Below are 25,461 nucleotides of genomic sequence, written 5' to 3' on the forward strand. Positions count from 1 at the left end.
GAGATTAGTTCCAATTTTTGTCGATAAAGGGTCTGGGAAATCAGTGCGGCGGAAGTGAACCTTTCTTCAATCTCTTCTGCGTCTGAAACATTCGTAAATCTTTCATGTCGTCACAGTGGTGGTCGGTTGAAGTTGGTTTTCTGTGGTTCCCAACTCCGAGGTGCGAATGCGAGCCGATCTTCCCGTTAGAATGTCTCGAGAGAGCAAATAGCCCACAATGGGACAAATATTCAGTTATTACACTTCATTTCTGAAATATACACGGCAGCACTAAAAAATCATACACAACATTATATAGGGAGTCAGACTGTTAAGTATACACATTCACATTGGCGTACTCAAAGAGGCCCCCCCCCCCACGAGCCAAGATTATAGTGTCATTTTGCAGGAAAAAACGTAAACTCCCCCCCCCCCCCCCAGAAGGAAAAAAAATATCTAACCCTACCCCCCTCGAGAAAATTCTGCGTACACATATGCACATTCACACTTCCGACACAACTCACTCCTTAGTAAATTTCCCGTTGCGATTGTTATGTATGTCGTTCCCTTATTGTCGGACAGATGGCGATACCATGTCATTGCATTATATTACGGCTATTGGACGTGTAGTCAGTTCCAGTGATGGTAACTCATGGGAAATTTCCCATATTCGAGAGATAAATTGGCCAATATTTGTCCAAGTGGGAAATTTCTAGAACAATAGTGTAATACTTTTCTATTGTAAAATACTTGATCACGTCTTTTCCCCACTAGATGGCAGCTAATTTTTCGGAATGCTTGGGAAAAATGTAGTAAAAAGGGGAATTTTTTAGGGAAATTTTGCTGGAAAAGGTTACTGTTTACTATCACTAGTGTCAGTTAACACTGCGTCGTTGTTATGACAGTACCTATGTGATCGTGTGTCCATTATTATCATATATTTGCTCATGTCTGTAATCAAATTATTGTAATCAACTGCACCATTAAAGGAAATAGAAAACAGTGATAGACAGGAGTTGAGCTCGGTTTGGAATAAAGACAAGAAAGGCGGCGATTCGACTTGAAACAACTTCACCAATGTCAACATCACAATGAAAACCTTATGTGAGCACTAGTCACAGAAAGTGTAGAAATAAGCTGTAAATGTCACGCCCTACATTTAATAAATCTCTGTTTTGCATATTTCCAGTGATTTGATCTCGTGCAATGCCTTCTATCGACAAAAATTGGAACTAATCTTTTTTCGCACCAAAAAAAGTTCCCCCTTTCGTATATAAGAGTAACTTTTTCTAATTCTCATTAAAAATAGAACTACTCCCATATGGGATACCCTGTGTATTGAGACTAATTGCAAGCCATATATCAATATTAAAGTAAGTTTTTCATCAGGTTTAGAAACTCCGAATTCAAAACCGTCATTTAATCATAGAAAGTTTTAATATTAGATAAATTCGGTGATTACATTAATCATTGTTAAATCGGCAATTCATCCATAGGTGTTTGGACACAAAACGACGAGATTTATATCGACCCCGTGACGAAAGGAATCATTATCATTGGCAGAAGGTATTTACTTCAATAATTATTTTATAATGATATGTGAGAAACGCTTTACGTTAATGAGGGTTTTCGAAATTGAGCCAATTAGAGTGAATCAAAATATTTATTTTATTTGACATGAATGTCGCTCTCCACTTGTTAATACAAGATATACAGAAGACTGGATGTTGTGAAGATATTTATTATTTGAGATGTTAATTTTTTAAGGAAGGAATCTTGTATTTCTTGTATTAACAAGTGGAGAGCGACATTCATGTCATATATATAGCTATCTGGTGGCTCGTCGTCCATGATCTATTAGCTGATCGGTTCCACCGTCCATTGCACGGTTCCGTTCGGCACATGTGCGCTCTAGCGAAGGAAAATCTCTATTTCCTCTGTAGCTTAATGGTCAGAGCAATCGAGGGACCCGGGTTCGACTCCCGAAAGACACAGAGATGCGTTTTTTCTTTCCTTAAAAAATTAACATCTCAAATAATAAATATCTTCACAACATCCAGTCTTCTGTATATCTTGTATTTATTTTATTATAAGAATGCAAGCCCTAAATATCTACCAAGAAAAATAATATATATACAGCTGGCATGTCGATACTGTAATGATAAAATGTGTATATTTAGCAGGTTAAAAAGTTGGAGAATTCTTTATTTGAAACAAATCCGCAGTTTTCTGTCCATTGGCAGCAAAGTGGTGGTCGGTTGAAGTTGTTTTTTTTTTTGCTGTTTTCCAACTTCTTTCCAGGAGCGAATGTAAACTGTTCTCCTATTTGAAAAAGTCTTCCCGCAGAGAGAACGCGGATCTTCAACGCGATGCTTGCATAACATGAAAATACAGGCATTCGCTATTTTCACTTAAATATTTTCACAAAATATGGAAGAAGCTGGCAGCACCAGTATTTTTTTTTTTTTTAATTGGACAAAACAGAACACGTTACAAAATACATAAGAAAGACAGATGACAAAACAAAATACATAATAAATAAACAAAAATGGACAAATGGACATACATATACACCCACTCTGTGACCCTCAAGGGACTACTTGTCCTTCCAGAAGGTCGAATAATTTGTAATACTATATTTCTATTTTTCCAGCAACCTTCATTATTGTTCTATTATCATAAAGAAAAAAAACCAATAATTTATGATCGTGTGCGCGCACAATAATTGGATTTTTATAACATCACAAAAATATGTTGAAAATATTTAAAATTAAAACAAAAAATACATCTTGTTGAAGGAAGCATAACGTTGACAACATAAATCCGTTCCAGCCACGTATATACACTCATTGTCATAAAAATTTGCGCACCCAGAAGAAGTCGTCAAAATGAAACGAAATTTTACACATGTAAGTACTACGTCGATATAAGTAAGTGATTAGAAAATCCAAGAAAAAGGATCATTTATTGCAGAAAAAAGTACAGATGAACAGAAGTTTTAGTACTCTGTTGGACCCCTCTAGCGCGAATGCATGATGCGATACGAGCGGGCATTGAGGCATACAAGTTCCGTATGATGTCCCGAGACATCTCGTTCCACAGTTGCTGTAAATGCGCCTCTAGTTCGACCAACCTCGTAGGGTGTCCAACTTGCCGTCCCAAATGATCCCAGATATGCTCGATTGGTGACAAATCTGGGGATAGAGCAGGCCGGGGAAGGGTGGTAATGCGGCGGAGGCAGTCTTGTGACATCCTTGCTGTGTGTGGCCTAGCATTGTCTTGTTGAAAAATGGCTCCTGGGAGCCCTGCCATGAGTGGCAACACATGTGATTGAAGGATGTTATGGACGTACCGCTGGGCTGTCATTGTGCCATGGATCAATATTAGGGGTGACCGTGTATCGTAAGCAATGGCACCCATACCATGACACCAGCTGTGGGAGCGGTGTGTCGCTGTAAAGCGAAGGCAGGATTGAAGCGTTCACCACGGGGCCTCCACACACGAACACGATTGTCATCACTGCTCAAGTTGAATCTCGATTCGTCGCTGAAAACGACCTGGTTCCATTCCGTTGCAGTCCAATCCCGTCGTGCTCGACACCACTCCAAACGGAGGCGTTGGTGGGTGGGTGTCATTGGCAGCACACGTAATGGGCGCCGCGATACCAGATGTCCTTCAGCCAGGCGCCTTGCGATGGTTCGGGAAGACACAGGGGCCCGTAGTGAAGCTGCTGCCTGTGTCTGGATAGCGGCCAATGAGGCAGTTGGCTCTACGCGTGCGTTTCGGATGATGTGACGGTCTTCTCGACGACTGGTCTGTCGAGGGCGTCCTGAACCTGGTCGCCGTGTAAATGACGTCTCTTCTGTCCACTGGTCCCAACACCTCCTCACAGTAAAATCAGAACGGCCTAGTTGACGAGCTGACCACCCAGCTTCCATCATCCCGATGATTCTTCCCCTATCGAACTCTGACAACTGCTCATATGGTCTTCGACGGCGGCGTAACGGCATGTCTACCTCAGCATTTCCTTTGCAAACGATTAAATACACTCCAGCAAGCTCTGCTTACCTGTCTTATACTCCAAGGAGAACGAAGTTCAACGCCCTCTAGTGGCATTACGCAATGCGTAATCACGCTGCATTTCTAACCATTTGCATATCTGCCCGACATGTACCTTCAGGCCAACTTTCGTTTCGATCCCACAATTATTTCTTGGTGCGCAAATTTTTATGGCAATGAGTGTATATACACACACACACACACACACACACGACGTTTCTCTATATAATCAAATTTTTTTAAGAATTCTCCTGAGGAATGTTCACAATAGTGCATGTACGGATGTGTTTGAAAATGTATATTTTCATTGATTTTAACAAGAACGATGTTTAAATTTTACCATTTCTAATTTTTAGTGATGAAGTCATTAAACAGTTCGATGAAAGATTCAACTCTGAAATTATCTACTGGGCGAGTAAGTACCAAACATCTAACAAAAAGAAGGGGGGGGGGGAACTATTATACTGTCTTTATAGTTATTTGAAATATACAGTAACGGAAACACAAAACTGAAACGCTTAAGAGGCTATAATTGAATCACATTAATAATAGAAATTAGTTAGTGTGAGAAAGTATATCTGTGCTTTGGACTTGGTAAGGGAAAGAGTGCCTGCCGCTTTCTAAAATCTCTTTTATCCTGATCTATTTTGATTTTGTTGAGCTGCTGATTTCTATAACCGGCGAATCAAAAATATATATTCCAGAACTTCGATATAAAGTAATATACCCTCTACACAAATGAATTGCAAAGTACAATATACTCTATACAAATGAATTGTAAAGTACAATATACTCTATACAAATGAATTGCAACGTACAATATACTCTATACCAGTGTTTCCCAACCGGTGTGCTCCGGCACCATAGGATGCAGCGATATTAGCCAAGGGGTGCCACGAGATATTATGGAGATACGTGAAAAAAATATTACGGTCCAATTAAGAATTAAAATAAATTAAGTCGAAGATTAATTACTCTCATGCGTGACAGACTTATTGGATAGTATAGTATAGTATAGAATCGATCACGCCCAGGCTCTGTCGCTTTTGCGATATAAGCTCATTGATCGTGAGATCGTGGGCGTGCCGGAAAAAAAACTCAAGCCGGCCGGAACCAACATCCACACACCCAAACCCCCAATCCCAGGACACATCACCGCTCGACAAGCCAGGACAGCACAGCAGGCGCAATCCCCCCTCAGCCCCGCCGACGCGATCCACAACGCCCCAACACGCCCCGCGAAGGGAGACTCCCGACCATCCTGAGGAACCTCCACCGCGGACACGAGAGAGAACTCTCCACAGGACGGGGACACCACCCCCACCAAGAAAAACACGGACGCCTCGCAACAAGGGCCCCAACCGACGCTCCACTCCCGACCACGCACGAAGCCACCCGACCGCCGACACCCATTCCCACCCTCCCTGCAACCCCCCGCACCCCCGAACGTTCCGCCCCCTCCCCACCCGAGGAGCCACATGCGGGCGCGACAGTCAAAGCCGCAGTTTGCCAAAAGACATGTGCCACATCATCAAAAAAAAAAAAAAATACTACAGATATATTAAATTGGCCCTCTGCAGCCATTGCCGAGAGAGGTATTCCGTGAAGTGCTGTGAACACGGGTTCTCCGCATCATCATCTTCGTCGGCGAGATCTTGTTCTGCATAATCGACTCATCTGTTGACCAGTCTGACAGATCGCCTTAGTTGGCCCCTGTTTGCTGATGTTGTCTCATCATCTGGGTTGTTATCTTCATCCAGTTTGGCTTTTTCTGGGTGATTTTTCAGGAATCTGACCATTTCCACCAGCTTCCTTGTAGATTCAGGTCTGTCAAGGATTGCTTTGATCCAGGCGGTCTCGTATTGTTCATCTGGAGCCTGGAAGTGAAAAATCCTTGTGTGTTCACAGGTTGTAGCGTAATGCCATTTAGAGCCCGTCGACCCACAACTGCACTTGTCATTCGGGATCAGTTTGAACCTCCTCAAATATGCCGAAAATGGTCCGTGTCCTGTGATAAACATTGTCACTTCCCTTTTCCAATTGCTACTTTTCAGACCCACAGTTTTCAGCACCTCGTGGGTGGAGCGACCGTTGGCCTCCGGGTTGTCCCATCTAGTTTGCCACTTCATGAGGAGGTCCGCCCTTAGCATCGCTTTGGCCGCTGAGTGTGGTAGCTTGACCGTGTTCCATTCAGTTCTGTTTATGGTGGCTTCTTTTGCCATTTGGTCAGCTACCTCGTTGCCCCAGGTGCCCTCGTGGGCTTTGACCCATGAAAGTTGGATCTCTGGATGTCTAATCAGTACGTTTCTGGCCCGCCTCACCATTTCGTGTTCTGATATAGGGCTTCTGAGGGCCAGTAAGCTGGAAAGGCTGTCCGTCCTGATGTGAGAAGGGACACCTCTTATTGCTGCGTCCTTGACTGCTTCCAGTATGGCCAGAAGCTCCGCCTGGAAAACTGTGTTCCTGGACTTCAGCTTGGCCTTCCAGGTAGCGATGATCTCCTTGCCTGTCGTGATGACGTAGGCGGCCCCCGTCGCCTCCTTTAATCTAGACCCGTCCGTGTAGTAAATTCTGTTTTGAGTTATGTGAGTGAGTTGTTTCGCGGAGATCTGCCAGTCCGGCAGATCTTTGCTCGTGTGTGTCGTCCAACCCTTCATCTTGGCGCTGAAGTCACCTGGAGACAGCGTCTCTCCGTCTATTTCTATGGACTTGTGCAGACGTAAAAGCCTTGTCGCTTTGGCTTCGTATTCGAAGCGAAACCTAAGTGGGGGGATGCCCAGGATCACATGGAGGGCGTTCGTGGGCGTCGTATTATAGGCCCCCGAGATGCGTAAGAGGTGCGGCCTCTGAAGTGAGTCTAACCTGTCCCCTAGCTGTACTTTGGGCTTAGCGAACCAGATGGCCGCACCGTACGCTGCAATTCTTTCCGTCACGGTCAGGTACAGAGTCCTCCTCAGGTGTTGAGGGATGCCCCATTGCGGGCCAGCAATTCTTCGCATCCGTTGGAGAACCTTAAGTGTTTTCTTCTTCTGAGATATGATGTGGTTCTTCCACGATAAGTTCTCATCGATTTGGAGCCCCAGATAACTGAGGAGCTTGGTCCTTTTGATAGGGATTCCATTCATTCAAGATGTCAAGGGCCTTTTCCGCCAGCTTACCTGGACTTATTGGATAAGTCGCCATCTGGTGGCAGTGTCAGCAATGTGAGCTTTGGCCTGAGTTAGGTCTGACTGCCCACGTATGGCCCTGCTCAGCGCACACGATCTCTAAGGGAAGAGGATTCGTTGGCTTTCTAGTTTAATGGTCTAGGGTGCTCACCCAGTAAGTGAGTGGACTTGGGTTCGATTCCCCGCAAGGCCAATTTTCTTTCTTGATTTTATCTCCGCAGCTGCCGAAATCTTCGAAGTAATAACAGAGTGACACCACACACACACCTTCGTATAAGCTGATAAAAACTCATTTGTCAACACCTATCAAGATTGCAATTGACATGTACTTTCCATCTTCTTCCACTGAGAATTTCGACTGGGTTGTCTCACAATTTGATTTCGCAGAAAGTGCGGAGGAAATAGATTTCGCTGCTTGTGAACGAAGTGAATTTATTGATCTTTGCGCCTATTCCACACTCAAAGGTAAGTAGGTACGTTCACTAACGGCCGTATTCACCGACACAGTTTAAACTACAATCGCAGGTTAAAGGATCAGAGATCGACACAGATTGATTAAAATCCTGAATTCAACCAATCCGTTTCGATCTCACCTCCTTTCACTTACGATTGTAGTTTAAACTGTGTCGGTGAATACGGTCGTAAGAGTGAGGCGTCGGTGGCTGCTTTTTGGCTTGGACTAAGAGAGGAGTACCCTAATCTAATGATGAAAGCAATTAATGAACTTTTACCCTTTTCAACATATCTATGCGAGCAAGCCGTCTCTGCTTCGACGACAATAAAATACATTTACAAAGCAAGAAATACACTACTGCTACTAATCAGCCGTACATGCACCTCGTACACATTCCTCTACGGAATTTCTAACGAATCGGTACATGCCGGAATGTGCGTGTATGCGATATGAACCTAACTGAACTGAAGTTTTAATGATTTGCACAATCGTGCCTATCAATACACCATTGGATGGCAAGTACAAATATTAATTAGATTATTGGAGATACATATACAAAACAAACAAATGCATAATGTTTAAACACAAAAATATATATATATAGATGCATACTATAGTCTCGGATCCAGATAAATAGATTGAAAAATAAATAAATAAAATGTTTTTTACCTTGGCGCATGGGCAGAGAGGGGAGCAAACGAAAACAAAAAGGGGGAAGGCGTCAAAACTACTGCCCCAAGAGAAATATAATTTTTGATATATCCTCGATAAATCGAAAAAAATGTGGACACATAGAAGGAGAGGGGTTGCTAAAAATTAGATAAAAGTTTGATCGGGAGTAGATATGGCGAAGGTACTTAAAGATATGAGTATGTCTTTGAAGGGCAAAGAATGTGCATTCCTTAAGAAGGTGAAAAAGATCATTTTGTAGCTATTTAGTTGATTGCAATACTGACAAGGTTCGTCAGGGTTAAATTTGTGCAATATACCTTTGTTAGTATAAAGTATAAAAAAAAGGGTAAAGGCGAAGCCTGGTCATATTCTTACGGACCGCCAAGGGGAGATTGAAGAGAAGGTAAGCCTGTAGGGACAGCGAAAATTCAAAATTATCGGCGAAATGAAATAATGTTGAAGCAGACAGTGTCGAGATCTGTCTTCTTTTAGAGAGATATCAGAATAATTATTAGTAAGGGATGTTAAAGCTGCTGGAGTGAGGTAAAGAGTGGGTGTGCACCAGATATCAGGTCGACCGCAGTTATTCAGAAGGGCCTTGACTGAATTTGCCCAGTTTTCCGAATCTGTGTGACGGCAGAGTTCAAGAAAGCAAATTTTTGGTAGATGATTTTCGTCCATTTTTTGGAGCCTAAGCCAATACGTGATAAGTTGGTTAAACATTTGGGTGGCAATGGAGCGGCGAACAAGCTCAAGTCTAACAAGATTACCAGGACAATATTTGCTTATATTTAATAAATTTTTCAGAAAGCTCGTATGAACCCTTTCCAGCATATCAGCATAAAAGAAACCCCAAACCAGTGCAGCATAACATAGAGTAAATCGTACGAGGCTATCCAATAATTTGAATGCCACACCCAGCGAGGAGTTTCTGGAGCTAAGCAGTAAATCAAGTAGTTGGTTCATGGCCGCAAACAAATTTTCAATCATGAAATTAGCTGATAATGAAAATTTTCCTGAAGATGAAAAAGGGAGGCCAAGGTAGACATTGTAGCTACTGGTTATTTCGAGTTTAACGTTATCCCAAAAAAAGTTGGTATTTTTTGCGAGACGGCCAGACTTTCTAAATACAATTATTTTTGTTTTGTTTAAATTAACAGTAAGGTGGTTACATTTAAAATATGAGTCAAGAAGATTGATTTTTTTTTGCAACTGTATTTTTTAGTCACCCAGTATTACAATATCATCTGCGTACAGGAGGATGTTAAGTTCAGTGGAGTTATTAATTGGAATTCCATGGACATGAGGGTGACAAAAAGATTTTTCAATGTCAGCTAAGAAAAGGGAAAAAAGAAGGTGGGAGGCAGGTTCGCCCTGCGAAATTCCCCTGGCTACAGGGAAAGAATCTGTTAACCCATTAGTGCTTCTTACTCTTGCACGGGTATCATTGAAAAGCAGGTCGTAAATTTTGATAATTTTATGGCTTATTCCCAGATCAGAGAGCTTCCACCAAAAAATGCTTCGGTTAACAGAATCGAAAGCTTGACTTTGGTCAACAAAACACGCAAAAACTTTGCGAGCAGGTTTTCGAAGATGGATTTGAACAATAGAGCTAAGTGTGAAAATGTGGTCAGTGCAACCCCCTGTTCTTACAGAATGCACCCTGAGATTCAGGGAGGATCCCGTTCAATGATATAACCTTTTCGTTAGTATAAGGGAGAAAAATTTTGAGGTGCAACTCAAGAGAGATATAGCTCTGTAAATGCTCGGGTCCAACGGAGAACCTTTTTTCATAATTGGTGAGATTATTATTTCGGACCAAGACCGAGGAATGTCACCGCTTTCCAAAATGTAGTTAAACAAATTAATGAGGAATGTGTGTCCGTCAGGAGGCAAATTCGTCAAGAATTCATTGGAGACGCTATCGTTCCCTGGGGCTTTATTACGCTTCAGTAATGAGAGCACTGAAAAGTATTCGGAAAATGAGATGGTCGCCTCTAAAAATCTGCACGAGTTATCAAAGTAAGGGTGGGCAAAGGAGTGGGTTAGGTTAGCTGTTGAGGGGGCCGCAAAGAGATTAGAGAAATAATCGAACCAACATTGTTTAGAAATTATTGAGGGGTTAAAATATGTATTTCGTCTAAAAATGTTCAAAGCTTTCCAAAATTCAGAGGAATTTGTTGCATTTTGTATTTTATGGTGGATTTCCTGGAAATATATATGTTTTTTGGCGGGTACATGAATCACGGAAAGATTTTTTCAGTTGAATATATTTTGTGTGAAAAGTTCCGGGCAATTTCTATGTCGGGCTTTTCTTAGAGAATATCTCGCTTTAAAATGCGCCATTCCAAATCAAACCAGGGAGATTTAAGATATTTACGGGTTTTTTTTACTCGTTGATGCATATTTGCAAGAGTTGCTGCATGAAAAACACTATTTTTGAAATATTCAAAATTAGCATTGGAGTCGGTGATTTGGTGAGTAGATATGTCAGCTACGTAATCTGAAAAGGTATTTTGGAATATTTCGGTAAATTTTGGGGCTTCCACCGTAGCTTAGATTCAATGTTACAGTTAGGGAAAACATGTGCAGATGACGACGTGAGGAAGTAGGCAACGATTGGAAAGTGAACAGAGTAAAAAAATTGCTCGACCTCAAAATTTATTATGTTATTTATTGCGAGATGTGAACCTAACGTGACGTTTGTTTTTGTGTAATGCTTGCCATGTGTAGTGCTACCATCTGTCAAGAAATAGACTGCAACTGTCCTTGAGGACAATTTACGTGTTTCGTTGCCAACTGTAAGGCCTGATTTCAAATATCTGCTCTCTAAGCATAAAATCACAAGTTTCACTTTAATGATTAATCGAAAAAATCTCTACTGATGTATTTCACTCAGTGATTTTTGTTGTAGTAAACCGTATTCTGTATTCAAGGAAGGGTACCCCAAGTTTTTAATGTTATTCCCAAGGGTGCCGCGAACTTCAAAAGGTTGGGAAACGCTGCTCTATACAAATGAAATGGTATTTTGTTAATAAATAGTTTGTTACACTAATTGATTAAACTACGACATGTAGTGTATATAGTTTTTATACGTTGAACATTGAAGGACCGGACACACCCAGCTCCCCATTTCAAGGAGATATCGAAGCGTCATTATACACATATGTTATAGTTGGTTTTTATACAAATGTTCCCAAGCAAATTATGCTTAGATTTTCTCGAAAGACTTGGATTAGTCTGTTTTGCAGAGTCACTCTATGAATTTTGTTTAAAAATTTTGACATAAACTAACTTTTTTCTTAGAAAATGGCGCAGGCAGACCAAAAACCTATGCCAGCTTTTTTTTTTTTCAAAGCAGTGGCTTGATTTTATTTAAAAAAAATTATATTATATGATTGTGCGGTATATACAAGTTTTATTGATATGATTTTGTTTCAATTTCATAGCGGCTGATTTTATTTTATTAACCGTAATTTAAGGCCGGGATTACACTATAAAATTTTGATAAAAGATCTTTTATAAAACTGAAAAAATTCAACCATTGGTTACGTTCGAGAAAATTCAACAGGTGATCCTCTTGGTTGAATTTCTCGTGTTTTATCAAAGAGCTTTTACAAAACTTTTATAGTGTAATCCCGGCCTTACTAGCGGCGTGTACTGTATTCGGGATCAATTGAATTGCATCGCTGTGTGGATTCTATTTTTTTGTTAATTTTTTTGATTTCTTGCCAGGCTGAGCCAGTGATGGCCTTGAAATAATATTCTAGTAATCACTGAAGAAATATTTTGTTATCAGCCAGTAAATGTCCCGCTTCATGAAATTGAAACGATTCAGATCCGGTTCATGGGAATTTTGAAGCTGCATGTTATTACTCTTGTATTTCACGCTCACCGCTGCATTCGTATTTCTCACCAAATTTTTTGTGTTTATGAGAATTTTGATAGAGAAATTCTCAAAAAAATTATGTAAAATATATTTCGATGGAAATCATAAATGCGCAATCGTTTTCTTTTCAGTCCACACAATTGAAGAGATATTGGACAGCATATGCGTCCAGCAGGTCAACAACAAGGGAGACATGAGAGCCGTGCTGTTCGTCAAAGCCAGGGACGGAAATTTCAACCGGCAGCTCGTGAGCAAAATACACGAGCATATCATCCAGGAATTGACTATTTATCATGCTCCCAAAGTTATCCTGCCTATCACTGATATTCCGGTAAGCTCTCAAAAATTAGTAAATACAGCAAAACCCCTCTTTGCGTCCACAAGCGAGACATAAAAATATTTGGTAAAACAGGGGTGACCATGAAAAAAGAGGGGTCTTATAAGTTATAGGAAAGCCCCTTGAAATCAATTTTAACAGCATAAGTTGGAGCATTTTGCACTTCGGCAATCTTTATCTTTATCTGAAACCGACTATAGCTCAGGCCTACCACAATGAAGTGATTTTCTGCCCTTTACCCAATTGGGTGAGCTATAGCGGAAAAATGAGCCTCAACATCACAGCCTTTCCGAGAGCCAGAATTCCCTCCCAATCTCCCACAACGCTCCCGCCTCTCGCACCGACAACGCTGCGGCCGCCATAGCGCAACCCGATCCCCATATCCAAAAAAAAATACATATATATATTAACTTATCCATGCTTTAGATCAATGTCTCGCGACAACAGTCCTCGGTGGAACATTGTCTTAACAGTAGCATGGCAAATATTCAAAATCAAAAATGTACAACAGAGAATTTGGAAGGCTTTAATTCTCACGCTGGTGGGCCTTAGCGCCAGGCACCAGCGGGTATTCCTTGAGAGCCAAAGAAATTCTCACGCTGGTGGGCCTCCTAGTGCCAGGCACCAGCTGGTATCCTCAAGAAAAATATAGAAATTCTCACGCTGGTGTGCCTTCCTAGCGTCAGGCACCAGCGGGTTTCCTCTAGAAGGATATAGAAATTCTCACGCTGGTGGGCTACTTAGTGCCAGGCACCAGCGGGTATCGCCCAGAAAGATATAGAAATTCTCACGCTGATGGGCCACCAAGCGCCAGGCAACAGCGGGTATCCTCCAAGAGCAACAAAAGAAGTTCTCACGCTAGTGGGCCTCCTATCGCCAGGCACCAGCGGGTCTCCTCTACAGAGATAGAAATTCTCACGCTGATGAGCTACCTAAGAGAGGCACCAGCGGGAATCCTCCAGAAAAAACAAAAGAAGTTCTCACGCTGGTGGGCCTCCCAGCGCCAGGCACCAGCGGGTTTCCATTGTTATATCAAATAAGATGAATTTTTTTTTCTTCTCTTTCTCTCTCTCTCTCTCTTCCCTCCTCCTTTAAATATTATTTATTATCAAATCACTTCTACCTTGGGATTGCCTCTTTTATTGGGCTATTGCCTCTTTTGTGGTTTTTATGTCTAAAATGTAGACAAACTGCACTTCGGCAATCTGTTAACGCCTGTAACTCGCCAGTAAATCCAGATATCTTGATAGAGGTCGTGCTACATTATGGGATTTTTGTGCAAAATCAAACTGTTGCCAAAATCTGTAATCACCAATTCCGAATGGAATGGCGATTATATTTTGACGATTTGGTTTATTGTAGCCTCTTCCGAAAGCTGGTGCCGCTGAAAAGATTTTGGTAAATTTGGCCGATTGTAGCTAAAAAGAAAATTGTGTTCTTGAATTGGCGGTTACAGATTTCGTCGACACTATTCGATTTTACACTTCACCAAACTTTTAGCACTAGTAGCACACCATTAAATCCTGTTATTCTGACAGAAATGGTGTCACATTATAAATTTTTTTCTCATATTCTTAACTATGTTCTTAGTTTGTATGTAGGTCTTTCAAGAATTTCACAAATTTAAATATTTTCAGATTTGATACGTTTTCATTCTATCCACCATAACGAGAAAACGGTTCAGGATAGTAGAGTTGCTACAGTGTTTATGTACCCCTTGGACTCGTCTAGCATCTGTTTTCTTTTATTGGATCAGTCGAAATTTACCCTGTACCAACTACGAAGTACTGCATTAACGTTGTGATTTTACGAAAATGAGTTCTAAGTTGTTTTTAACCCGTGAGTTCTATTTCATAATGAAATAAATAAATAAAAATGATGTTTAAAAGCTCACACATGGGAACGGTTCTACTGTAAATTAACAGGCTGTTATTGTTCTGCATATTGTTCGAGGCTAAATAATAATGAGATTGTTGGAACAATGGCTCTCAAATTCAAATTTTTTCATATTCTAATTTTATTCATAAATACAGAAAATAGAGAACAATATAAGCGAGATAAAAATTGATAAGAAGCCGAGACACATGGCTCCTACCTAGCAATCACATTTTTTTGGAATTTTAGACATTAGTTGTAAGGATGGTCATAATTTGGAATTAATGTACTCAACTACTGTAGTTCTAAAGTTATTTTCCTCATCAAGTTAACAAAAAACTGTGTAAACTAATATTTTTTAAACCTTTAAGCGGCAATTAGAAATCACCCTCAAAGTGTCATATCTTTTTTAACGAAGCAGGTTTTCTTCCGATTTTCTGCAGGTGCAAACTAAGGGATATAGGGGAAAAATTTCCATTGAGAAATTAACTCTACATAATATCTGTACTTGTCAATGATAAAATAAGATGCTTTTATGGAGACGAGATATCTCGTCATTGCCGCTTAAAGGATTAAATATCAGAAATAATAAAAAAAGGGCATTATACTTTAAATTATATTTTCCAGTACAATCTGAACGGCAAGAAAATGGAACGACTCGTCAAACAGATCATCAACTCAAATACCATCCCAGAAGTAAACAACGTTAAGAACCCAGATTGTCTCCAGGCTTATTGCAATATTCCGTTGCTATTGAACTACGACGACAGCAGCAAGTTGTCGCTAAATTACTAGCGAATGCATTTAACTCAAGATTCTGAAAATCCCACTAAATTTTATTTTGGGATTCATCAAGTGCTATTGTGGATTGGAAACCAAGAAAAGAAAGGAATGTTTTTTTCCATGATCTCTACTGCTCAGAAAATGATACATAATGCTGTACATATAAGTTTTGGAAAGGATTGTACGCAGAAAATAAGTTGTTACGCGTATTTTTTGCATCAAGTTTATACAAATACAAATACAACGCCACGACAGGCAAATATCCAACGAGGTGGCTAAGAAAAAGATGCCCATAAAAATATGGATGTCATATATTTCAAAAATATAGCAACCCAATTGAAAATGCAATTAACAAAAATTATAAACAAAGTATACACATGATAAAATATTATACAATGCCCATAAAGAATAATTATGGTTGTCTTATTCTAAGAATGGATAGCTTCTCGATTTCCCCACCATGTTTATCGTATTTCTTTCTAAACGTGTGAATTGAGTCACAATTTACTACCTCCGGGGGTAAGCTATTCCATTTATTAACAACCCTATTAGAGAAAAATTCCCTGCGACACCATAACCTCGCATTGTCCCTCACCAATCGATACTGGAGTACCCTTGTAAAAGCAGTCGATTGGCGGTGTACTAAAAGTTCATTGTCCATCCTATCCATCCCATTGAAAATTTTCAAAACTTCGATCATATCTCCTCGACACCTGCGTTCATCCAATGCGAACATATTCAAAAATGAAGTCTCTCTTCATAACTCAAGCCCTGTGTGCCAATAAGGACACGCGTAGCCCTTCTCTGCACCCCTTCAACAAAGTCTATGTCCCTCTGTAGGTATGGTCTCCAAAACCTCACAGCATACTCCAGTCCAGGACGAACTAAGCTTCGAAAAAGCGGAAAAATGACTTCAGGAGAACGCGAAGAGACCCCTTTGAAAATGAGACCAAGCAAACCATTCGCTTTTTTGACCACCGCTGAACAATGTTCAGAAAACGTAAGCCGCTCGTCAATGAGAATTCCCAAATCGGTGACCCTAGTTGCATCCGGGATAGTGACACCATTCAACTCGTAAGAAAACCGTGGGTTGTTCGAACCAAAATGAGCGACCATGCACTTATCAACGCTAAACGTCATGCTCCATTCATTTGCCCATGCTGCAATCCTGTTTAAGTTGGTCTGGAGCAACTCCGTATCGCTTTCATTCCCGATTACCCCCATTAGCTTCACATCATCTGCGAATTTGCTAGTAATCCCATCGATACCCTGATCGAGTTTATCGATAAAAAGTGAAAAAAGTATGGGGCCAAGGACAGTTCCTTGAGGAACTCCATTTGTGACGTCTGTCCAACCAGAGAATTCCCCGTTCACCATAACTCGTTGCGACCTATCTCTTAACCACGTTTCTATCCAATTCAGCAAGTTGCCCCCAATTCCAATCTCGTGTAAACGCTTCAAGAGTTTGCCATGTTGGACCCGATCGAATGCCTTTTGGAAATCAAGGTAAATAACATCTACAATTTTGCTCTTACCCAAAGCCTTAGTCACGTGATCATAGAAGCAAAGGAGGTTAGTTACACATGACTCCCCCTTCCTTAACGCATGCTGATTATCCGACAATACATTATTCTCGTCTATCCACTTCACAAACAGTTTTTCGATTCAGTCAAACTCACTGGAAGATAATTGGGCACCGCTTCTCTACTGCCCTTCTTAAATATCGGAACAACGAGCCAATGTTATCTGCCAACCTAGATTCAACTTCCTTTTTACCTTTTTACTATCCCTTATCGCTTCCTTCAACAGTCTTCTTTTATCAGTAAACAATGATAGGTCCTCGTCCACTTTTATACTCTCTGAATGCTCTTTTTTTCAAGATAAGGGTTCCGCACGCTATCCGTGAACCATAGAGGTGTACAAACACGCTTTTTTCAAACAAAGGGTATGACGTCGTGCAAAGCAGAGAACAGCTTCGTACTAAATTCTACCCATTGACTTACCACCCCTACTGATTTCAACTGGTTTTTGAAAACTTCCGCTAACCTTCCTCTCAAAACATCAAAGTTAGTTCTCCGAAAACAAGGAACCAGTCTTTTGCTATCAGCCTTACCCAAGGAAAAGTTACAGTGAAATCTGACTATACGAGGATCAATGGAAGAAAACTCTTCCCCCACCGAAACATGTTCAACTAGATCCTCAGAACTAGTAAGAACTAAATCCAAAATAGCAGTACCCCTAGTGGCTTCTGATGATACAAAAAATTTTCGACCACCAACTTAAAAAAGTCTCTTTCATACTGATTTCCAGATGAAAGGTTCTCCCAATCAATACCTGGGTAATTGAAATCGCCTAGTATGAGAACCCTCTTACGCTTACACGTGTAGGAAATTTCATCATGCAATTTGGCGATGTAGTTGGGATCGCTATTCGGTGGATTATAACAAACCCCAACAATAAGTTTATGACGTCTTTTGTTCTTAATTTCAACCCATATGGTTTCAATATCCCTTCTCTGCACGTTACACTCTCTAGCCTTCAAACAGGATTTCACGTATATCAACACTCCACCCCCTTTCCTATCAGATCTATTTCTCAAAAAAAGTATCGTATCCTGAGATGTGTAAGAAAGATTCATCCCCATCGTTTGCCCAAGAATCTGTAATGGCTATAAGATCCAAGCCCTCCACAACTATCATAGTTTCTAAAAAATCTTTCTTATTACCCAAGCTCCTGGCATTTATTAACACACATTTTAATTTGCCCGGTGATTTAGTGTCAATCGAGAAGCCATCCAAGTCAGAGGTGGGTAATTCCCCGTCAGTACTGTTGTGATTATCATTAACTAACCCGCATTCCCGACTCCGTGGTCTGGGAGTAAAAAAACTGACCTAAGACTATCGTAAACCTCCCAGACCCCCCCCCCCTCTTATTTAGATGGATCCCATCCGAACGAAGCCACCTATCGGTAAATGCGGGAAGCTCCAAGAACGTGACTCCAAGTGAGGAGCAAATGACCTTCAGGCCTATATTGAATTGGTGGATCCTACTCCTATATCCCCTACTACCCCTTGGCAGCACTGGAATCACTGCCACATCTTAACCCCCCCCCCCTAGCGGATAATAGTAAATCCCGGTACTCTGACAGAGACTCACTAATGTTCTCTTCTACCTGATTTCTTCCCACCCACAGAATCACCCGCACGGGCAACTTTCGGCGATGAACAACGTCTCGAACGTTGCCAATCTTCCCCCCAGGAAGACAACAGCGCTCGAAACCCAGAAAATCCCTACACACTCGGTTCCCAAGTTCTCTAACCGAATCTCCGATGATTAAACCCCTATCACTACCCCCTCTACCTCATCCACGACCACCCATTCGCCCTCCAAACTGTCGTTGTTCGTGGAGATTGCTTCTTCATCAACAGGTGGCTCGACGACTAGCAGCTCCGTTATAACCGGGCCCTCTAGCACCCTAACTTTTTCCCGTAAAGCTTCGACCTCGAGTTCCAGCCTTGCCCTATCTAAGCACCCTTTACAATTGAAACTATAAGCTACTATACCCCTAGACCAGGGAAACCTGCCGTCGCAAGCTCTACACAACACTAGTCGAAGTCGAGGCATACTAACACTATTGCTAAAGCTAGATAATAATAACAATTAAAAATAGGAATATGTGTATGTGTGTGTGTGTGTGTGTGAAAAACGCTAACAGGAAATTAAAATAATGTAAAATATATTTCTATGCGAAATATACGTAAGAGATTGTACGAAAAAATTACGTAAAATAGAATGCTAAACACTACTAAATCACGATGAATAAAATAAATATGTATATAAAGAATACAGCACACTCTAAAAAAAGTATTAAGCTACAAAGTGCAAATTTTTACTTATTAGAATTAGCTAACTATCTCAAATCATACTAACACTACAACCATAGACCCAAGTGGAAAGAAAAACAAAGTTATTGAGAGACTATTATGTATATCATAATATATTATCTCGAGATGAGGTATCGAATATTTACGATGTTACGTGAAACCAAGATGCCGAAGCTTGTAATTTATTGCTATTATTTGTCCATATTTTGTGTAAAAATAAATGTATTTTATTCAACGAAACCGTAATGTTTTTTCTGTGCCGTTAAGTTATAAAATTTGTCGCAAATTTTTAAACAGCCGTTGTTTCTGCAACCGTTGACTTTGGGGTGGTTAAAAAAAAAATTTAAGGGCACAATCGAAAAACCGCTATATGTTGAAAATTTGTGCTTGTAGGTGAATGAATATTTTAGAGTGACAACTACAAGTGGAACTAAACATTTTTCACTGAAATTAATACCGATGAGTGCTGCACATTCTTTTAGAAAAAAGTTTTTGAAATTATAGTAAAGGCCAAAACCTGGAAAAAAGTATAAGGACATGCGTGGTTTTTTTTTTCTGAAAAGTTGATGAAAGAAATTAAATTTCTTAATTAATTAAAAATACAAATTTCGTATTTTTCTGATGTTTGCGTAACATCCAAAATTGTTTCGATCAGTCATGCACTGCAAGATCAATTTTATTTTTCTGAAAGTGCGAAGATGTCGAAGAAAGCATATTTATTACGCATTGAAAAGGCGAAATACTTTTTCCTCAAAAAAAATTCAATGCCTGGTCATGATTATGACTGCTAGTGAAAGTTTCATAAATGGGCCCGAGAATTATAGACTAAAAATGTTGCGCAAAAAAGCTTTTACCTTCTTCAGAAAAAGACGAATATTCACAATTTTTGCGTGAAAAAATTTTTCTGGTATAATTGCAGAAGGAATAAAACTTGCTTTGTGAACGTCGAACTGTGGCTAGTGTGATATAAAAAAATCAAATGTCTAGTATGCAAAACCTAAATGAAAACCTCCCCTTATAAAACAGTACAGATAAAAGCGACGTGAATCTGCCAAACAGTATGCATCTCCCGGTTCCTAGTGGAATGAGGGGTGTTTTCATTGATGCAAATTTAGATGGACTCGATGGTTTTAATTATTACTGTCCTATGCAATGGCAGAGCCATATATTGGGAATGTAGGCATATAAAAACAGTTTTTTTGGCAGAATTTCTATTTTATGAGGCACCTGCCATAACTTTTGGACAGTTTTTGTTTATCCACTCCTGATGCTTATCCACTCCAGGTTTCCAGTTTCTCTGAAAAAAAAAATTCTATAAAAGAAAAATTCGTCCGTAAAAACGTTTTTTCTCCCGCAGGTAATTTTTACATGGTTTCAGCGATAATTGGGAATTTCGCTGACAATAAGCGAATCTTGCCGTTAATGCGTCTTTGAAATCATCTGACGATACTGGATGCATTCCCAAAAAGTTGCCTAACGAAATTTTTCAAACGCTCATATTTATCCGGAAGTGTCAAGATTATCAGTGGATTTTTGATCTCTGCGGGTAGATTTCGTTGAGACAAATCTGATGATACCACTCTGTTTTAAATAAATAATAAAAATAAATAAATAAATACCTCTTCAGGTCCGGGCACCAGGCTCACAGCGCGTTATAGTAACGGATTGGTTTTGCGTTATTTCCATGGGCGGAGATACGGGGGGGGGGCGGTGGTGGCAAAGGTGAAGTAGACTGATCTAATGTATATATCTATGTATGTATATATGTTTTAACGAATACCGTTATAGCGAAAATCTCGTTTTAACGAACACATTTCTAATTTCACAGATAAGTTTATATAGGAGCAATGCAAAAACCTAGGATTCCTTTATAACGAAATTTCGTTATAACGAAGTTATTTCTCTAGAGTTCGTTCGGTATTCGATTGTATGAACTAACATCATCATCATCGTGCCTCCCGAGTCTATCCCCGCCTATGGTTATATCTAGAGAGGATCACGCCACAAACAGAAACCAGTGGTGTCGTCTGATAGGGATTTCTGAAACAAATCCAATGATGTTCTAGTTTTCATACCTTTTCCAGTATTGGCGCAGACCCACAGTCCATATTGGTAACGTAACTGTTTTATGCTATATCTCGGAAGTTCCTCAACGCAAAAAGACAGCATAGGGAACTATTGAAAAAATCAAATTCAATGATACCAATTTCATTATGTCAGTACCTACCACTCGATTCAATACACAAAGAACGTATTCACATCAAAACTTGCGGCCTTGTCTATGACACAGCCCAGCCCAATTTTTCTTTCCATTTGACATTTGCCAATATTTCATATTATGGAAAATCCAAATTATTCATATTTTCCTTGAAGAATTATGGTCAGTGCAAAGATGACTTTTAGAGGAAATGATGATTAAAGACAATATATTATTTTTAAATTTAATACTATATGCCATACTCTCTGTACATCTTTGAAATGTTAGCATAAATGATGGTTTGAGAAATGTTGAGTCTTTATGAAATGATGCAAGACGTTTCCCCGACATGTGTCGCTTCTTGAGTGCACGAATCATCATTCAGATCCAATTTTCTTTATTGTCCCTTTCGTTCCGTCAAGAACAACTATGTCACCTATTGGTGTGGAATAAAATTGAAAATATATTTTTCAATGCTGAAGGATTCCACTGGCTGCCCCAAATTGTTTGCACAGTGAATCTACAATCGTTGACTTCAGAAACATACTTGCAATTATAAATGGTTTTCAAATGACGTGCAGTTGCTCAGAATGTCTTAAATTTTCCAAGGAGGTCGTATACATAAATAAATGACGAAACTAACTTTTTATGTCGACCCTGTGTGCTGAAACTTCCAATTTGTGAAACGTAAATGCAGCTCTGAGACGTCATTATAAAAATTTCATAATTCGAATGCAATACTAACGCAGATACTGTATTTGGATTGAAATTTTCAGCATTTATCACCAACGACTAAGAATGTGGTTCAGAAATTGCAAAACGTAAATTCGATTCAAATTTGTGAAATTGCCAAATTGTCAAAATTATTCTCAAAAAATGCAATAGCTATTTAAAACATAAAAATAAATAAAATGATTGAGTTCATTCTATTCGTGTACAGTCCCTAAAAAATTACAACTTTTTAATGAAAATTTGCCAACACTGTGATATAAGTTGCCATAACATAGTAATTTTTTGTATTTAATACCTCGATAAATGTTGCATTTAAAAATATGAATTTTTTTTGCAAATGTCTTTTTGAAGCAGGATCTAGCTAGTTTCAAAGATCAAAGTTTGTTTATTTTTTTATGTACGACCGCTCGAACGAATTTTGAGGTTTTAATTTGAACGTCATTTGAAAACTTTGTGTAATGGAAAAAGTGTCTTTCAAGTCAACTGTTGCAGAAATATCTGCCGTGCAAACTATTTGGGACAGCCTGTGTATAGATCTCCTCACTTACAATAGGCATTACACGTAAGGGCTAAAAACTTCAAGTAAAAACATTTAGAGTTAGGGGAAGATACGATACCATCAGAAAAAAACCCTAACCCTATCTTATATAACTCATCTTCAAGTGACATTTCCGGTCATGTGAAATGCCACAGACTTAATATGTTGTAGGAAAATAGTTCACTGTGATTGCCTCTATCTTCCCCTCAAAGTTAGACAGAGGTGGATTCAAGGTTTTGCCACCTGCGGGCTCCACAAATGTTTTCGCCCCCTCTTCCATTATAGTCTAATTTTCTGTACTACTCATTCCTCGCATTTGCCACCCTAGGCATTCCCGTTTAGTCCTCCAACCCTGTAAATACGCCTATGCCTCTAAGTGGCTCATTTGGTCCCCCTCACATGCTAGCACACTTTCTTAGTCGTTCACTGACTTGGTGCCTTGCTCTTTAGGTCACACTTTTAATCATTTAAATTCTTGAATACGCTCTAGGTCACTGGTTTTGATATTCTTACACAGGCTCCCTCTTTTGGCCATTTACATGCTTCCAAACGCTCTGGTCACTCACGTACTTACACACACGCTAGATCGCTCACGTTCTTGCAAAAACTTTAAGTCACTCTTTCGGTCACTTCCTCATTTTTGATCCTTCGCTCTTTAGGCAGAGGCGGATTAGAGTTTTTTTTTTTGTTTTTTTTTGGTTTTTTTTGCCTGTGAGCTATAAAACTTTTGCCTCTTTTCGCTCATTCTGTTAATTTTCTTGACCCCCCTCAAACTCGCCGCTCCTTTGAACTTGTCTTCTGATCCTGAACCCACCCCCCCCCCAAAGTAAATACGCGTCTGATTATAGAATATCAGTGAATATTTTCCCAACAAAAATTTACGCGTGTACAGTTACAGTTACAGACAGTACGGTTACTTAGTTACAGACAGTACGGTTACTTAGTTACAGACAGTACGGTTACTCAGTTACAGACAGTACAGTTACTCACTTACAGACAGTACAGTTACTCACTTACAGACAGTACAGTTACTCACTTACAGACAGTACAGTTACTCAGTTACAGACAGTACAGTTACTTAGTAACAGAAGTAACAGTTCTTATACGAATGTTGATGCGTACCTGATTTGAATATCTTAGTCGCTCCTTGCAAACCAACAACACACGGTAGTCCGTATTCTCTCGCTACGACCGCTCCTGCAGTCAGAAAAGGAAATTGCAAATTTAAATGAAAAAGTAAAAAAGAAAAATCGATTCAAAAAGTACAATTCCAGAATTTTACACTACATTTTCCGAGTCCAATTCGAAAAGCACGTCGTCACATTCAATTTTACGCTAAATTTAAAAATTGATGGTGATAATTTCGCAAACTGATTTCGGAAACTGATGATCGAGTCAAAGACGTAGTTGTTGGGGGGCTGGTTTCTCTCCCCTAAAAAGTGACAAATCTTCGTACTAAAATAACTACTACAGGTGTAGTCACGTGATCGTGACTATTGCGAGTCATAAAAAAAATTTCTGGCTACCATAGAACCGAATTTAATGAAAGCCCCGTTTTTTCCGGGAACCGGCAGAACAGACAAAAAAAATCGTCCGTAAAACGAACAGCGACCGTAGAAAAAAAAGTTTTATTGAAGAGTTCAAAAGAAAAAGTAATTCTATTATTTGGTCATGGTAAGAGGGTGACCGCATCTTTGGGTTTACCGTTAAGTATTTTGTATTAACCGGATGCAATTCAGTGACGTCGGAAGTGCTTCGAATCTATGGGTGAGCTCGCCTTGAGCTTTAGGTAGAAAATTTTGATTTCTTATCAATTCTGAGGGTGCTTGGTCCCATACCATAAATTATCGTGGATGCTGAGCACCCACAGCACCCCCGGATTTGATTCCACTAATTCAATTATAACGTGCATTAAATTTATGGTAGGTACTAAATGGACTTGACTTATCGCGTTCAAGCTTTCGGGGATCTAAACTGACGCAGTCACCCGTGTTTCGTTCTCCTGCGTTGCGTAACTATTTATTATTACATTGAAGCACTCACTGTCATCAAGAAGTTCATAATTGCAGGTGAATACTTGAAACTTACCGTGAGAAACAAGACCACCGAGCTCCGTGACGACACCGGACAAAAGTGGGAAATAAGGACTCCAACCAATATCAGTGGAATAAGCGATCAGCACATCACCAGGCTGCAAACAAAAAACAACTGATATTACAGGCCTATGTATGATAATAACACTGAATCGATTAACCCTTTAAGGGTTTTTAAAATTTCGTTCATCCGCATTATATAACTGCCACAATGGAAATAATTAAATCCTCTGCAAAATGCACACGCACACTTTTCCAAGAATATTGTTTTCTGATTTTGTGCAGGTGATAAGCTCTTTCCCCAAACACAGAAAATTATAATATAAAAAAAACAAGGAAGAGAGAAATACTCTATATTTTTGAATCATTTATACTGTCCGCGTATTTCTATACTACTCCGAAGTGAAGGAAAAGAACCACCGTCTCTCTCCCTCTTCCTGTTATCAAAATTTCAACAAAAGATGACTCCGCCCACTGGCAGTTGATTTGACAGGTTAGAAGGGGGGGGGGGAAGAAAACATGTTTGCAAACAAAGCCCACTATACAGAGATAGCTGATCTCGTCACTGCTGAAATAACAGAGACGCGAGACAAGTCGTAATTGCCGAAATACCAAGCATCAAGTTAGGCGTGATACCTGTGCGTGTAAGGGTTAATAAGATAATTGACATGATTATCTATTTTATTGTATCCTATTATGTTGATGATTAAAAGTTCAATTTGTAGTAATTTTAGAGATCCAAGAGAGATAAATAAATTTTATAATTCGAAATTTTTTCTAGTGACTTTTGACTTCGAATTAA

The 25,461-nt window shown here is 39.8% G+C and overlaps 2 protein-coding genes across 2 annotated transcripts in view; one reads left to right on the forward strand and one right to left on the reverse strand.

Moving 5' to 3' along the window:
- Nucleotides 1-15,419, forward strand: part of LOC149070526 (acetoacetyl-CoA synthetase-like) — a 102,004-nt gene extending 86,585 nt beyond the window's left edge. Inside the window, exons 15-18 of the mRNA XM_089248879.1 lie at nt 1,476-1,545; nt 4,395-4,453; nt 12,352-12,551; nt 15,060-15,419. Coding sequence (XP_089105005.1) covers nt 1,476-1,545; nt 4,395-4,453; nt 12,352-12,551; nt 15,060-15,227 — 497 coding nt within the window. The 3' untranslated portion in view covers nt 15,228-15,419. The remainder of the gene's footprint in view (nt 1-1,475; nt 1,546-4,394; nt 4,454-12,351; nt 12,552-15,059) is intronic.
- Nucleotides 15,420-21,526: 6,107 nt separating this feature from the next.
- LOC149070527 (uncharacterized) overlaps nt 21,527-25,461 on the reverse strand; it is a 28,274-nt gene continuing 24,339 nt past the window's right edge. Inside the window, exons 22-24 of the mRNA XM_089249027.1 lie at nt 24,655-24,757; nt 23,689-23,763; nt 21,527-21,732 (exon numbers count right to left, since the gene is read on the reverse strand). Coding sequence (XP_089105153.1) covers nt 21,674-21,732; nt 23,689-23,763; nt 24,655-24,757 — 237 coding nt within the window. The 3' untranslated portion in view covers nt 21,527-21,673. The remainder of the gene's footprint in view (nt 21,733-23,688; nt 23,764-24,654; nt 24,758-25,461) is intronic.

The sequence above is a fragment of the Pholcus phalangioides genome, unplaced genomic scaffold (genome assembly GCF_987345545.1).
Source record: "Pholcus phalangioides strain wild (caught in Gottingen) unplaced genomic scaffold, Ppha-v1.0 ptg000021l_1, whole genome shotgun sequence".
NCBI lineage: Eukaryota > Metazoa > Arthropoda > Arachnida > Araneae > Pholcidae > Pholcus > Pholcus phalangioides.